Source organism: Medicago truncatula, chromosome 4 (genome assembly GCF_003473485.1).
Source record: "Medicago truncatula cultivar Jemalong A17 chromosome 4, MtrunA17r5.0-ANR, whole genome shotgun sequence".
Taxonomy (NCBI): Eukaryota; Viridiplantae; Streptophyta; class Magnoliopsida; order Fabales; family Fabaceae; genus Medicago; species Medicago truncatula.
Genome location: NC_053045.1, coordinates 8,441,195 through 8,457,146, shown reverse-complemented (window position 1 = coordinate 8,457,146; position 15,952 = coordinate 8,441,195). Strand labels below are relative to the sequence as shown.

Below are 15,952 nucleotides of genomic sequence, written 5' to 3'. Positions count from 1 at the left end.
ATTTTGATACATTCAAGGATGACATTGACATTGACATTGACATTGACTAGCGCATTCATGAACCAAAATAGTTATTTTTACCCAAATAACTTTACAAACAAAATTAGAAAATAAATAACATGTTGTAATATTCACCCCCTAAAAAATTACCATTTGGTGCACATCTACCAACAAAACTGAAGTGTTTGGATGGATAGGTTACTCCGATTTCTATACCTGCGTTTTGTTTTGTTTTGTTATTACTTCTATGCTTTCTCTCTGTAAGGTAAAATTCACCTCTTCTACTCAAGAAATTGTTGATTTCCATTAAAGCCTCTGTTTTTATATTATTCATTGTGCAAAAGAAATAAGTTGTTTATGTTATTATAGAGAAAGAGGGATATGCAAACACTCCAATGATTAAGTAATAATGGCTTCAGGGTTTTAGGGTATGAGTTAGCCTTTATAGTGGTCAATTAGGATTTAAGGCTCTTGAAAACCTTTGTTCTGGACAAAGGGTTGTGTCACCTAGGATTGCAAATGGATGATTTAGATCGTTATGCGCAGCAGCCCTGATTCAATGTCTTAGGATTTAGCTAGTGACTTGGGGTGAGTGACCCGCTCCGTTGAGAAATTGGCCTTGGCGCAGTCTGGAACATTGCCATTAAGGTATCTAGTAATTTAAAATCAGGCTTATATTTAGGGACAAAGGTAATAATCTAGTGGGTACTGTAACATTGCCATTAGTCCTAGTTAAATTCAAACATGCTAATTATATATTTTATTATTCCTTATGGTTGTGTCATTATATTTCAAATTTTAATGCTGCTTATATCATTTCAGCATTCCATTATAGATGTAATTTTTTTATGGGCATTCATTCTGATTGAAATGATCAAAACATCCCGAGGGCTTTTGATTTATACTTTATTTTGTACAGGATACTAAAGTTGCGTTTTTGTTGGCTGGAGTGGGAAACATAGACATACACAGAAAGACAAACTGCTTTGTTGTGAATTCTAGTATGTCACTGAACTGTATTTTACTCACCATTCTGTAGGCATGTATGTTATCAAACTCCCCTATACAATGTTTTTGTTGTTCATTTGTACCTCATGAACTGCTCCCTCTAGTTCAAGGATTGCAGAAAATAGCATTTTGTTCAAATTCTGCTAGTATTTGACTCCCTACTGTTCAAATTCCGCTATAACTGTTATTTCACAACACTATGTTCAACTTGTTAATTTGATGACAAAGTACTTACTTTTTTTAGTTTTAACTACAGACTACTTCAGCTTCATGACAAAGTACTTTTTTGTTATAGTTTTTGTATAATTTGAAACCAGCTTTTGGTCAAGCTTTTGATTACTTTTTGACAAACATGGGTCAAAGTTGAGTTGAGTTGGATTAAGTTGGCTTAATTGACAGTTTTGAATGTTTCATGGACTAGGGTGCAAATTGTTGTTTTGCGAAGATAGTAGAAGATCATATATTTCGCGAGCGAGGTGTGCTGTTGCAGGCGTTGTAACAAGAGAGAGGATGGAAAAGAAAGAGACAATAAGAAAGGCTGAGGCATTGGTTGAGAAAGCAATGAAAGGGAATGACGCTTCTCATGATGCAGCACATGTTTGGAGGGTTCGTGACCTTGCTCTCTCCCTTGCTACCGAGGAAGGCCTCTCTTCTGATCCGCATTCCATGGAAATTGTAACTATCCTACCTTCTTCCTATTTCTATAATACCATTATCTTTTTAACCTTCATATGGTCGCCTCATTCTCATTTTTCCATTTTAGGTAGAGCTTGCTGCACTGCTCCATGATATAGGTAATCAACTATAATTGTAGCCAGAATTTTTGTCCGTGTATCCATGCATGTGGTTTTTTATTTTAAATAGTAAGTCCCAAATTGTAGTTCACTGATAAATTTACTTATTTGTTGATAACTGCAGGTGACTACAAATACCTGAGGTTAGTAAGTATAAATAATATACTATGTGTGATTAATTCATCTTTGTTGAATTTCTTCCTTTTGTTTTTACGAATTTCATCCTTTTGTTTTTCATTTTGTTCATATTTTTTTCCCCTTCTCATATGAGTTAATACTGTCATTTAGGGATCCATCTGAAGAAAAAACTGTTGAAAATTTTCTAGAGGAAGAGGGAGTTGAGGAGAACAAGAAATCAAAGATTTTGAAGATCATCAAAGAAATGGGTATGTTGGTAAAAAAACTAAAACTTTCTTGCCTATGTTCCTACTTTTTCATGTTCTTCAATTGAAATTGATATGATTTCAAGTAGTAATACAAGGTAAAAGACCTTACATAAGAGTTACACTTCTTACCTTTGTTATTCTTTATTAACATTAATATAATTTCAAGCACTAATTTAGAGAAACATTTTTACATGAATTACAAAGCAGGTAAATCATCTTTAATTCCTTCCAAATGTTGGTGCCTCTTTGATATGTTTAATTGATTTTGCGTTCTTAACAATAACTTATTCCTGCCATTTGTTTGCAACTTCTCCATGCTTATTTATTGGAAATTACTCATTGTTGATGCTGCTTCCAATATTCAGGTTTTAAAGAGGAGGTGACAGGAAAAGGAACTACTGAATGGAGTCCAGAATTTGGTGTTGTCCAAGATGCTGATAGGCTTGATGCTATTGGTGCTATAGGTATTTGATAGAATTCTGTATCCTGTTGCTGGAAAATGTGAAATAATTCCCTTTGAATGCAGAATTATGACAGCTCTTCGAGGCTATGTAGCACCAACACTTCATATGAACACGTGATATACTTAAATTAATCTCTTTGTTTGCCTTCATTATTAGGAATTGCACGTTGCTTCACGTTTGGCGGGAGTAAGAAGAGGGCGCTGCATGATCCTGCTATTTTGCCAAGATCTGATCTGTCTAAGGAAAAATACATGAACAAAGAGGAACAAACTACAATTAATCATTTTCATGAGAAGCTTCTCAAACTTAAAGACATGATGAAAACCAAGGTACATCTCTATTATGATTTTTTCAGACCTTATCAAATTTTCACCGAAAAAAACCAAGTGTGCATTTTTTTGTCTTTTCATGTTTCAAATTCTTCTGCTGCATTATTGAAAAACATACATTTATTTGTTAAGTTTGTCAAGAAGTATATCCCTATATATTAAATCTGCCAAGGAGTTTTGATTTATGCTATCCATTTCAGGCTGGGCAAAGGAGGGCTGAGAGAAGGCACAAGTTCATGGTGGAGTTTGTCAAAGAGTTCTACGACGAATGGAACGGTTCAAGCTAATAAGTACTTGCTCTTGTCTTCATGCAGTTTTACACTTAAAATTGCATTAGTACTTGTGAAAAAGACAAAAATGGAGCATGTATAGGCTACTTCAAGATGCTGAAAATTGTTCATATCTTGTAAGTTGCAGCATCAGTAACTAATTCATGCTTCATGCTCCGAACATAGTTTTTCCACCAAACAATGCCCTTGGTTTTGCAGGCCAGACTATATATAATGTCGAATTTTTATCTATTTCAGTAAACAATGTCCTTGGTTTTGGAGGCTAGACTATGTATAACGTTAAATGTTATCTATTTTTTCACATTTCGTTTGTTATATCGAAGACCATCCTTTCAAACCTTATGCTCAGCTGATGATTTGATTGAATAAGTCTCAGATGCAAATCTATGCTTAACAAATGAGACCATATAATATGTTTCCATATAGTAGGGAGCTAGTAATTAAGTTCTATGAAGGTGTTATTTACAGTCTAAAATTTATTTTCCAACTTAAATTATTTTGAAATCGCTTTCTGCACCCCTCATTTTGCTACCATACTTCTGTTCTTTTTTTTCCTTTCAGTTTTGTCTCCGTTTGAACATTTTCTTTGACTATTGTGTCTAGGAGTGCATTGGACGAAATATGTAAAAATTAATATACTAACGTAGTGTCGTAGTCCCAATTGCTCTGACACTTGAGCTATTCATATTGCATCGTCACTTTCACGACCTAGAAAACATTGAACTTTAAATGGCACAGATTCTACTGACACCGTAAACTATCTAAATTGCATGAACACTTTTGTATGAATAAATAAAAATGTATTTAATTACACTAGTACTTCACAAATATTCATTCAAAACTCTTCTTTTAACTTCGCATTGTTCACCTTTTTTTGACTCTAAGTTTTATCCTTGTTTTTGTATATTACAAATTTACAATGGCGAGATTATAACAAGCTAAGAGTGAATGGTGTTATATATAAGTTCTAGCTAGCTCAACTGATAAAATGTCATGTTGAAATTGTTAGGTTGAATATTAGTGATGTCTTTAGTTTGAACTTGTGACCTCCCATTCGTGTGAGTTGTTTTGTTATAATTACCAAAAAAAAAAAAGACAAAAGAGTAACGGATGATGTTTGAGTGCGAGACTCATACCGGAAGTTATGCGTATAAATTGATAAAAAAAATAAAATAAAATTAGTATTTACAATATATATGCGGTTGAATGAGTTTAGAGGATTCAAATTACAATATATTCCGGAGAATTCATTGCACTAGTCATGTATGATCCTTCACATGTTTGAATCTTCTATAGCAGTAGAGATATTTGAATTCTGAGGGTTATTTTGCTTATTTTTTTTGGAGGTTTGATAAGCAACGTTATGCCTATTTTTTTTTCTTTTCTTTGCAAACATTATTCTACCTACATTCCACTTTAATTAATAAAAAATTTCCCTTTTAAAAGAAAATAATAATAATAAATCTGACATGTTAACATACATTCACACAAAATTCACATGGATTCACCTTGGAGTATGTTTCTGTCAAAGTCTCGCTCGTATTCAAACCCTCGTGATGCCAATTTTTAGACTATTACTTTTCCTATCCAATGACCTTCTCCCGCGCCCTGTAAAATTTTCAAAAATGCCCTTATGCATTCCAAATTTTAAAATCCGGATTCATGTTTACTATTTCGGATTTTATAATCCGAACAATTCTTATGTATAATCAGTCATCAGACTCTCTCACATTTCAGCAGTTTTGAATTTTGCTTTTAAAAACAACAAAAAAACTAAGTAAAAAATGTTAAAAACCTGTCAAATAAAATCATAAAAATATCAAAATAGCACCAAAAAATTAAAAAAAAATTAAAAAATGTGTCTAAACGATGGAATTTTGGATTTTGAGGGGCGGAGTCCCGTAAGAAGTCCCTTCTAGGGGAGTCATGGTCCTTGAATTTTTTCTGATTTTCTGGGAAAGTTTCGAAGCAATCCGACCAAGTAGTCCGAAAACTCGATTTTTGACCAAAAACATGTAACAATGACCCAAAACAGAGGATGAGAGTTAGGAAGATTAATATTGTCCCTAAAATAACTATCCATGTTACAAACATGTTTAGAATTTGTGCTAATATAGTTCAGATTATATAATCCGAACTGTTTTACATTGAGAAGGGTGTTTAGGGGGTTTCCGGATTATGTAATCCGGAAACATAATGTAACGCGCCCTATTTTTTGAAGTTTCCGGATTGCAAAATCCGGAAAAACCCGTTACTCATTTTTTCACCCTTTAACAAAAGAAAACATTCCGGATTATATAATCCGGAATGCTCTGACGGTAATTTTGGAAAAAAAATAGGGCGCGCGAGGAAAGACATCATATTAGTCGGTCTTTAGATCAGATACCAAATTTCCAAAAAAACAAACATTCACACAGAACTGATATATGTACCCTGCTGTATGGAAGTAAGAATCTTATGAATGATTTTAAATTGAAAAACACATCACCAAGTAAGAAAAAAAAATATAGTATATTATTTGTACACCTATGTATTTATGAATTTATTTGTAGCAATCCTCAGTCTTCGACACACAAACCATTGACTCCTAGTTTTAGCTATAGGCCACAGATGAGGTTGCAATGAAAGTACAAAAAGAATTGGGAAATTGAGTGAGACTTGCACAACTTCTGATTAAGAAAGAATATGTACAACATTAACTGGAATTCTACAGATGCACAAGCATATGAGAATGTTGATTTCTAAGTTCTAACTTTTATAATTTGAATTGTGAACATCACTTATGATACTCTTCAAGTGGAAGGGGCCAAACTAAAACAGTGAACCCTTAATTAATGCACCTACAAAACTTCATCAGCAAGTGGGTTCCCACCTTGTTGATCATGACTTGGTAAATACTTATAAATAATGAAAAGTGGAGGCTCTGGAAATATTTTTAACTAGAAGCCGAAGCAGCTTTCCGTTTATCTGATTCCTCTTGCTCTTCCTTGGCAAACTCTTCGATCAATTCACGCTGTCTTTCTGTCAGGTTTCTGTAAAAACATTTCTAACATGGTTAATGAACGGAGAACCAAATCATGAATCAAGAGATCAGTTTTCTGAATTGTGAATTGAATTTTATTGTATATTGTAAGATATATACATAAGAAACATAAGCTGATATTTCATATAAGGACATCAAAATAATTCAAGATTCAAGTCATAAATTAAAATGACGAGAAAAAGTAACCAACTACACAAAGTTAAAGGGGAAAGTGCAATTCATCAGAATTAATTCAGACTCATCAAAATGTATCAAGATTGATGCTGGTGCAATTTATGTAAAACATGGTTCGGTTAAATTTTGTTTCAAACCACGATATGAGTCATATCACATGTATTGTCCGATGCCAATTACCATGATATCAAATAAAGGCACTTTAAATGCTTAATTAAATATACATATGAAACCTAAAGCATGCAGTAGTACAAAAAAAAGGTTTATAAATAACCCTGCATATTATAAGAAACTTACGTCGGAATGCTGACATTAAAATGAACATACTGATCCCCATATTTGAAAGTATTTATTCCTGTTAAAAGAAAAAACAAGACCAGATTGATGAAACAAGTCAGTTTACTGAAACACGCATCTATTAAAAATCCAAGCAGCAACATGTACGTACATCTATTCCAAATCAGTATTATGAACGACCACAAAAACGATATAGAAGATAGCCACTATTTCCAAATCAGTTTTTTCTTTTTTTTTTTTGGAAATTATGTATTTCATTGTAAGGTCAGGTTCTATAGCAGTCGCAATAGGTGCTATCATGGCCGCTAAACTTAACTGCTTTGGAGCGGCTAGGGACTAGACCTCTATAACGCGCTATTGACAACACTATTCCAAATGTATTTTCCCAAAAATGTTCTTTTTAATAACAATAAATTTCTCCAAATAATGTCAACTTGCATACCTTTCATTATACCTTTCCCTTTCATAACCACCTTCTGACCAGGTTGGGTGCCTGGGTGAACCTGCCAAACAGAACTCATCATTTAAACCTGCCTAGTCACTAGATATGCCAAAAGAAATAATATTATATAAAGGAGTGCTAGTAACACATTCTTTCCATCACTTTTTCTATTGTTGCCTAAAATTCACATGCATCCCACTATTTTGAAAATGTGTCTTGCTATATAGGAAATGAGACCCATATAAACTTGTAGAATCCACATGAATTTTAGTCAATAGTAGTATTAGGCTGCTAGAGAGAGTATCTAATTGTGTTGTCAGCACCTCTCTATTATCTATTGTAATAGCAATGCTTTGTTGCTTACCTTAAGCATTACACTTCCAGTAAAAGATGGGACCTCAATAGTTGCCCCCAAAATCGCCTGAAACAAATTTTAAAAGAAAAACAAAGTTCCAGCTATTTAGGTTATTTACGGTTATTATAAACTAATAATATCAATAAATGTTACACAAACAACAAACAAGTTGTTTGAGATGAGTCAAAAAAACAAACAAAATGTTCGGGATCAAAGTATTATGATAAAATAACCACCACAAACAAAAGGCTCTGTGCCACTACCAAATTAAAATTGAAATAAAATATATACTAACTAATTATTGTACAAAGTCAATATTCCCAGAAGGTGGCAAACGAAATTCATGCCATCAAAACTTGCACAGTGTGCCGCTCCTACAAAATTCCTCAATAGATCAAGAGATACACATACTACCGAAGGATTATACCACTTAGACATCTCAACTCTATGTAGGGCTGCATTACTTGGAGCACTGCTCGCATGTGACTCTAGTGTATAACGATTTAAGTCAATGGATCTCTTATGAAAGTAAACTACAACTTAGGGCCCTAAAAGATTGGGTTGAGAAGGAATTGGATCCTACGAGTGACTAGAAATTAAGAGGAAAAAGAGTGATAGGAAAGAGGGTAAAAAGAAAGATAGTAAAAACTGAAAGGAAAGAAAGTTTAAAGCTTTTATCTTCTCTTGTGTGACTAGGTTGTGTAGAGAAAATACAGAAAAGAAACATTAAAAAAAAAAACCTTGAAAATGATAAATATCCCAAAATTAAATACAATAATAAGATTAAATAATAAGAGTAGTATTGTAAGAGGGGGGAAAATTGTTTTCAGTGATTTTTTCTGCAACCTGTGGACGGGAAACCACCTTATGTTGAGCCAAACATTACAAATTCCTTCACTTCCTTTTTCTTCAAGTTCCAAACAATAGAAAAGCATTGATTTGTGTAATTTTTTTCCTTGTGCTAGCTTCTATCACACATTCGCTCATTTCAAACATCACAGGGACCAAAATCGATATTTACTCTTATAATAAAATAATCTATGCTGATAAGCAATATAATTTCTAAAAATTATAAATTAATGACTAAAATTAAATACACACATGGTCTGAAAAAAAATACACAACCAGATAACCAAGTAAAATCAGTGCTCAACATTTTCTTCATGAAACATTACCTGAGTGAAACTTAAAACAGCATCCACGTGAACATCCAATCCTTCTCTGCGAAAAACAGGATCTTCCCTAACCTGTAAAAAGTATAGAGGAAAGGAATACAATTGACTTGCTTTAAAATACAATATAAAGAATAATAAAAAAGGCAGTAATTTTTAAGCTACTGAAGTACCTTGATAGTAGCATATAGATCACCGGAACGACTTCCATCAGGATCTGCTCCACCACCTCCATACACCTTTAGGGTCTCATTGTTGTCTATCCCTGCAAATCAAAAATATCATACAACATTCAACCTTTTTAATAGTGCAACCTTAAGAGAAATAATAAGAGGGATGTGCATTGCCAACAGCAGAGAATAAATACAAATACATACAGACAGAAATGTGTATGTTGTGTTTATGTGTGTATTCTTTGGCTCGAGTGAACCAATTCAAATGACAAAGAGAAAGAGATGAAGTCAATATTACTGAGTTGCTGTTGTTAAGTTCACTTGGTAGAGTGTTTAAGCTGAGTTTGAGAGAAATCAATATGGAAATTTATCATTAATGAAACAATTTTTCCTTTGTATGCCATATAACCATGGCCTACATTACAAGTTACAACAATGGATTCGAAACAATTTGAAATAATAATTACCAGGATAAGTATGCAACTTGACTGACTTTGTTCCTTTTACAACTTTGGCACCTTGGCAAGACTTGCAGAAACTCTGATACCAACAACAAAAGATTAAAAACCATCAGTACATTCCCACATAGTCATATTTCACTTTAGTATGAAAGACCACCATATCGATAAGTTACAGGTAATGACTATGGTTTCATTCATAGCATGAATTTATTTACAAAAATTAAGGGTAGATTGAACAATAACTGAAGACTGCCACGTAAACGGATACAAGGACAACATTAAGCAAGTAACGTAAACTTATATGTCATTTATATCATATAGAAGAGAATCAATATGGCATAGTACAGAAGACAATTTGTACCATACCGATACAATTTTTCCAGTTCCCTTGCATGTAGCACAAGTACTTTCCATTCTGAATATTCCAGTTTGTACAAACATCTGGACATCTCAAAAATTATCAATTGAACAACACTTCTCAGGCTTGTAACAAGAATTAAATTAATTCCAACACGATACTGACCACTCCTGACCCTTTGCATCGCTTACAAGTTTCAGGTTTTGTACCAGGAGGAAGACCACTCCCACCTGAAACAGTTCGGCAACGGTGAGATGTGTTGATATCAAGGAACATTGACTTGTCAGAATTCAAACCCAACAGAATACAAAATACCAGCAAAGGAAGACAATTCATAGCTTAATAACAAACATACCACAAGCATTACAAAGCACATCTGTTTGAAATGACAAAGTTTTGGTGCACCCTTGGATAGCTTCCGTGAAAGATAGTTCAACCACAGTCTGTGATCATAAAGTTTATTAATATCTTTTTGATCAAACAATCCCTTAGCATGCTTAATAATGTCTGAATATGAAGAAAAAAACCTTGACATCCTCTCCGCCAAATTTTTGATGGAAAAAGCTGCTGAAAATATCCTGATCACCATGAAAGGAATTGAGAAATAATATTAGATTCAAATTTGGCATTAATTTGACGGAAATTTTATAACATTTCTTTATTTATATTTGATAAAAGCTAAATAATTGTAAAACAGATTATAGACGACATAATTATATATAACATGCACTGAGCTAAGTGTATCAGCTTACAATTTAAAACAAAAAACGTATATGTAACTCTTAGAAATCATGGTTGGGCCTAACACAACCCCACAAAATCGGCACGTAGGGTGAGGATTGCCCCCACTTACAAACACATGTTCAGGCCATCTTTTGTCCGATGTGGGACTCTTTAACACACCCCCTCACGACTACCATTATTGGGCTTGGTTCGTGGATGATGGGTGGCCCTATAGTGGAAACCTGATAGCAGGTGGCCCAATGGATCTTGGAGAGGCTCTGATACCATCTTCGAAATCTTGGTTGGGCCTAACACAGCCCCACAAAACCGGCTTGTGTTGTGAGGAATGCCCCCACTTATAAACACATGTTCAGGCCATCTTTTGTCCGATGTGGAACTCTTTAACAGTAACCAAACATATCTAAACGGGAAGATGCAACTGAAGTTTCAGCACATTCATATGTACAAACGTTCAAAACAAAAATTCTTTACGATTTATATTGAATTAAAAATATGAGGTTGTGTAGGATTGCTTACGATCTGCTCGTATGGTATTCACAGAATATGAATACCAGTTTCTTTTGACAAAATATGAAGTTAACAGTTAAGTGATAATATTTATAATTGTAAGTATGAACACAATTAAAAAAGAAATATTTCCTGAAAGCTTGATTAACAAGATAGATAGAAGAATGTAGCAAGTCATTACATGGCCACCACGGAACATCTGCTCGAAAGGATTAAAGCCACCATTGCCTCCGAAACCACCGCTTTGGTTGTTTACGTAGGCATCATGTCCAACCTACACATTCATGACAAGTTAAAGTAAATCAAATGAAAGAGGCAGTAGATACTATGAAGAAAGCAACAACCCACTCAATAAAATACACGGACAACTGAGAAACATGCACAACTTCAAAAGCACATTAAGCATAAGTTCTCCAAAAACATAGAAACAAATACACATACATTCTTAGTCAAATGAAATATGAAACGTTGCTGTAGATCTTTAAAATTTCTACTTCTAGCAATCTACTATTCCTAGTATTAAAGTTTTCTTCTTAAAAATGAATGCTAGGGTGAAATGTAAACAGAGTAAGAAGAGACCACGAGAAAGCAAAACTAAAACGAGCTTCGTATTTCTTTATCCCTCCGTTTTTCCTTTTCTATCAAGTAGCTCGAAATAAATTCCCGGATCTCCATGAAACAGAGGCCAACAACTTAAATCATACTATTCCCTCATTAAAATTCACATTACAGTCCACTTTTTTCATTCATTAGAATTCACATGAACTTATCCTACAATACTATATCTTAGTTTCTTCATTGTTACAATATTATATACGAGTTTAGTAAAAAGGTAGTTAAAACAATTCAACAAAGTTTCGAAGAAAATAGGCAGTAATGGATTAGACCTGATCATACTGTTGACGTTTTTCCCCATCCTTCAAAACCTACAAACATTAAAATGGAAATATACCAGCAGTCAGTTAATTGGGGATATGAATACTTAAGATAGATATTTGACTCTGGGAAGTATGACAAACAAAAACAACAATAGTACACCTCATATGCCAATGTAACTTCTTGAAACTTCTTTTCAGCCTCAGGATCATCTTTATTTGCATCTGGATGGAGCTTCTTTGCAAGCTGCAGAATATGGAGAGGAAATGAAGAACAATACAAACCAACAACCAAAAACCAAGCCTTATCCCACTAAGTGGGGTCAGCAGTAAGAAAATACAAAAATACAAAATAATTTTAGAAGAAATAACTCATATGTCAATCAGCCCAGCTTAAAAAGTTCATGTCATAGAAGAAAGGGAAAAGGTAAAGGGACTAAGATATTTTTAAAATTGTATAACATAGTATTTATGGCAGCGATTGATTCATGTGGCCAACCCCACTTAGTGTAATAGGGCATGATTGTTGTTGCTGTTGATGTTGTTGTAGTATGACATAGTATGTGTAGATCCAGACACGGATATAATGCAATCTGTATAATGTGATGAAAACCAGGACACATAAACGCAGATGTGATTTCATCTATTTCAATACATAAAAGGGATACCAAGTCTTTGTATAGCTTTTTATCTTCCAAATTAACCCTTCATTTAAACTCTTTAGTAGTGCTATCAACATTCACTCTAACAATCTCTTTTCAACAGACTCTCTTATTGGGTGAAATGCATGTGTGTAACATCATTTGGAAATGAAGTCCACCATTTTAGAACTAGGCCCCTCAAATTGGTGGGACCTCATGTATTTCACCCAACAAAAGAGGGAGTGTTAGAGTGAGAGTTGTTAGCTCTACTCTAAACTCTTCTATTTACAATTTATCATTCTTTACAAAAGCTGACCCCACTTAGCGGGATAAGACCTGGTTGTTGTATCCTAATTTCAATTTTGAATCAAACTTGATCTAAACCTAATTTAAGTCAAATATAATATAATCCTAGAATCAATCTAAATTAATCCTTATTCAATTTTGATTCAATTTTGAATCCTAAATTAAAATTATAATAACAATACTAAATGAATGAATTTTGTCATCAACTTGAAGCTTAATTTTTGTCATGATGGAGGCCAGCTATGGTCTCTCTACACAATTGTATAATAATGTGAAAGTTATTCACAATAAAACAAAGTCTTCCTCCCTCATCCCACATCATAGGAAATAGTTGAGTTTCCACCAACAAAATATATGATTACTATATTTTTATGTTAGAAATTTAGTAAATTGACAAAGTTTAACAACGCAATGGGCTAGATATTTAAAAACATGCATAAACGGACAAACCCATATTTCAAGACATAGATGCATGCATATCGACAATTATGAGGAATAGCCTACCCCATAGTAAGCTTTCTTTATTTCTGAAGAGCTTGCATCCTTACTCACACCAAGAACATCGTAATAGCTCCTTGCCAACGATGCTGCGAAATAGTTTGGGAGTGCAAAAAAAAACAAGTCATTGACATGCACGAGACAATAAACAACTATGCACGAGAAAGCAAGGAGAAACTTAAACCAAAAATGCACGAACTTCAAGCTACATGCCTACATCTACTGTCCTAGTAAGCAGTAGAAAGTAGTAGACAATATCCAAGCTATAAATAACACACACACAAAAAAAAGAGAAAAAAAAAACTCGCAAACACAATGCCGTGTGATTACATGAGCAATAAAAAAAAAGCCAGGCATGAATGTAACACATGATTTAATAATTTATACCCGAGCCATGAATTGATCTAGAAGCCCCAAAATATGAATTAGCCGCTCCCAATAGCAACCAGTTCTTCAAATTAACACCATCTCTAACTGCAAATGGACAAGGGGAGGAGGTGATCAAAATACAATCATAGAAAATAGAAAACTATATATCGAAACAAAAGCTTAACAGCATTTTTCCGGAAAAGATGGTAACACTAAAATTCAACGTTGCAAGAAAAACAAGAAAAGGATCAACAGTTAATAACTTTAGCAACTTATCGACCTTTCCAAAATACAATTTTCTTAACCATATTACAAAAAAAAAAAGGGACAAAAGACCCAATTGACAAATTGTCCCCCGTAAAAATGTCAACAACCATTTAGCTATTATTTGTTGTCTTGGACTGAATTGAGCCGCGAGAAAATTACGAGGGACCAAATTGGATCTTTTAGTGTTGTTGCTCAATGAAGCACAAATCCAACACAGGGACACGCCAAACCCAGGAGTATTTGTGCTTCATAGATGTTGCTTAATTTCCCAAATTTTTTTAAATTGAATGCATACCATTTCTTGTATAACTACTACCAATAACACTAGATGATGAATTGAATGTCCTATAACCCCTTTGAAACACTACTTGATATACCTGCAAAAAATGATTTTTTTTTTTGCACAAACTTGTTAAACCATAGTTCATACAAACAAAAATGTCAGTAAAAAACACACACACTGATACACAGAAGAAGAAAGATGTGTACGGAATCTTTGGCGCGAAAGAGTGATCGACGAGCAAGGTGGGTGAAGAGGGTGATGCCAGTAGGACGAATCATTTGGGAAATTTTGAAGATTTTGATTGAATTGGTGAATTGGTATTTTTGGGATGAATCGTTAAACCCTAGAAAAACCCCTAATTTGTGGAAATGGAAATGGAAGATTCCAGTAGAACCGGGAAGCGAGGATGAGTTACAGTTGGAAGCGTCTGTCGATGTTGTGTGTACGGTTACACGTGATGTCACAAACAAGTGTTTGGTTGGTAATTCTTTTGTGTACTTTCAAGTGTTTATGTTATGTTTTGTTGGTTATTAAAAAAGATAAACAAAAATATGTTTTATAATATTCTTTTTGGTTAAATATTTTTTTTAGTTCTTATAAATATATCGAATTTTTGTCCACGTGAGCTTATCTCAGTTGGTAAAGACAATGCATAATATATGCAAGATCCGGGTTCGAACCCTGGACATCACAACAATAAAAAAAATCGAATTTTTGTTTTAATTATTCAAAAAAATTCTTTAATTTTTAGTCGTTTAAAAATATTTCAACATCATTTTTAGTTCTATTTTTAAGTCTAACTCATGAGTAACTTTCATATTTTTGAATGAAAATTTCCAACAATGTTTATTAAATTATGAAAATCTCTCAAAAATAATTTAGAATTTTTTAATAAAATATGAATTTATAAGCGTCAAAAACAAAATATTCATATTTAATTCATATTTTTAAAAAAAATAGAAAGATTCTTATAATGTTATAAACATTCTTAGATTCTCGTGAGTTTGACTCAGTTGATAGGGAAAAAGTTCAAAGTTCGAATCCCGGCCACCACCAAAAAAGCAAATATTCGTGGAAATATTCATTCAAAAATATGAAAGTTACTCATGAGTTAGACTTAAAAGTAGGAACCAAAAGTAGTGGTTGAAAACTTTTGGACGACTAAAAAAAAAATAAAAAAAAAATTAAGGAAACAAAACGAAAAGTTGACAAATTTTTTTTTCTTCATGTCAAGTAGTCTAGTGGCTAAATTCACACACATGATGTGTGGAGAAGTGAGGAATCCGGCGTTTGAACCCCGACCTTTGTACAAATTATCCCTGACAGCTACCTACTGAACTACACTTGCGGAACAAAAAGTTGATATATTTGTTAGAACGAAAAACACATTTAACTTTTTTTTAGTAAAAAAGGGTATATAAGTTATGATCACTCAATTTTCTCTCTGCATTACTGAATTTTTTAAATATTTTGGAATGTAAAAACAAGTTTTTAAATATTTTGGAATGTATAAAAAATATTTAAACTAATTTAATGGCATATTTTTAATGTCTTCGTAAACTTAACTTATGATCCTTTTCATTTTATTTGAAGGAATCATCTTCATTTTTTATTCTCTCCATTTATTCTATTATTACCAAAGTTTTGATATATAAATGTCCAATTAATGTCTTCAATTTTAGAAATGTGTGCATTAATATCATTTTTTTTTGTTAA

The 15,952-nt window shown here is 33.2% G+C and overlaps 2 protein-coding genes across 3 annotated transcripts; one reads left to right on the top strand and one right to left on the bottom strand.

The window, feature by feature from the left end:
• Window positions 1–92: 92 nt before the first annotated feature.
• On the top strand, window positions 93–3,608 carry LOC11434526 (uncharacterized protein YpgQ). 2 transcript variants are annotated; one of them, XM_003605016.4, is made up of 9 exons: window positions 93–265; window positions 920–1,001; window positions 1,430–1,683; window positions 1,772–1,802; window positions 1,927–1,945; window positions 2,091–2,188; window positions 2,554–2,652; window positions 2,809–2,981; window positions 3,182–3,608. In XM_003605016.4, exons 1-9 carry the CDS (start codon window positions 248–250, stop codon window positions 3,266–3,268), a joined length of 861 nt encoding a protein of 286 aa, XP_003605064.2. In that variant the 5' UTR covers window positions 93–247; the 3' UTR covers window positions 3,269–3,608. The 2 variants fall into 2 exon arrangements, with proteins under 2 accessions (XP_003605064.2, XP_039689235.1); XM_039833301.1 differs by lacking the exon at window positions 93–265 and adding an exon at window positions 364–588.
• Window positions 3,609–5,755: 2,147 nt separating this feature from the next.
• On the bottom strand, window positions 5,756–14,728 carry LOC11438654 (chaperone protein dnaJ GFA2, mitochondrial). Its single transcript, XM_003605015.3, has 18 exons — window positions 14,443–14,728; window positions 14,249–14,330; window positions 13,705–13,791; window positions 13,324–13,406; window positions 12,036–12,119; window positions 11,885–11,923; window positions 11,179–11,271; window positions 10,274–10,324; window positions 10,102–10,189; window positions 9,912–9,976; window positions 9,755–9,829; window positions 9,395–9,467; window positions 8,928–9,019; window positions 8,758–8,829; window positions 7,592–7,648; window positions 7,228–7,288; window positions 6,786–6,843; window positions 5,756–6,303 (listed from the first exon to the last, which is right to left on the bottom strand). Exons 1-18 carry the CDS (start codon window positions 14,512–14,514, stop codon window positions 6,207–6,209), a joined length of 1,329 nt encoding a protein of 442 aa, XP_003605063.1. The 5' UTR covers window positions 14,515–14,728; the 3' UTR covers window positions 5,756–6,206.
• Window positions 14,729–15,952: the final 1,224 nt, after the last annotated feature.

What these genes read in the sequence shown, in the direction of transcription:
- LOC11434526 (XM_003605016.4), top strand. An exon ending in ATCCGCATTCCATGGAAATT is followed by an intron (nt 1,684 to 1,771) that starts GTAACTATCCTA and finishes TTTCCATTTTAG; the next exon opens with GTAGAGCTTGCTGCACTGCT. An exon ending in TGATGCTATTGGTGCTATAG is followed by an intron (nt 2,653 to 2,808) that starts GTATTTGATAGA and finishes CTTCATTATTAG; the next exon opens with GAATTGCACGTTGCTTCACG.
- LOC11438654 (XM_003605015.3), bottom strand. Translation starts at nt 14,514, where the DNA reads ATGATTCGTCCTACTGGCATCACCCTCTTCACCCACCTTGCTCGTCGA. An exon ending in TCTTTCGCGCCAAAGATTCC is followed by an intron (nt 14,331 to 14,442) that starts GTACACATCTTT and finishes CATTTTTTGCAG; the next exon opens with GTATATCAAGTAGTGTTTCA. An exon ending in TAGATCAATTCATGGCTCGG is followed by an intron (nt 13,407 to 13,704) that starts GTATAAATTATT and finishes ACTATTTCGCAG; the next exon opens with CATCGTTGGCAAGGAGCTAT.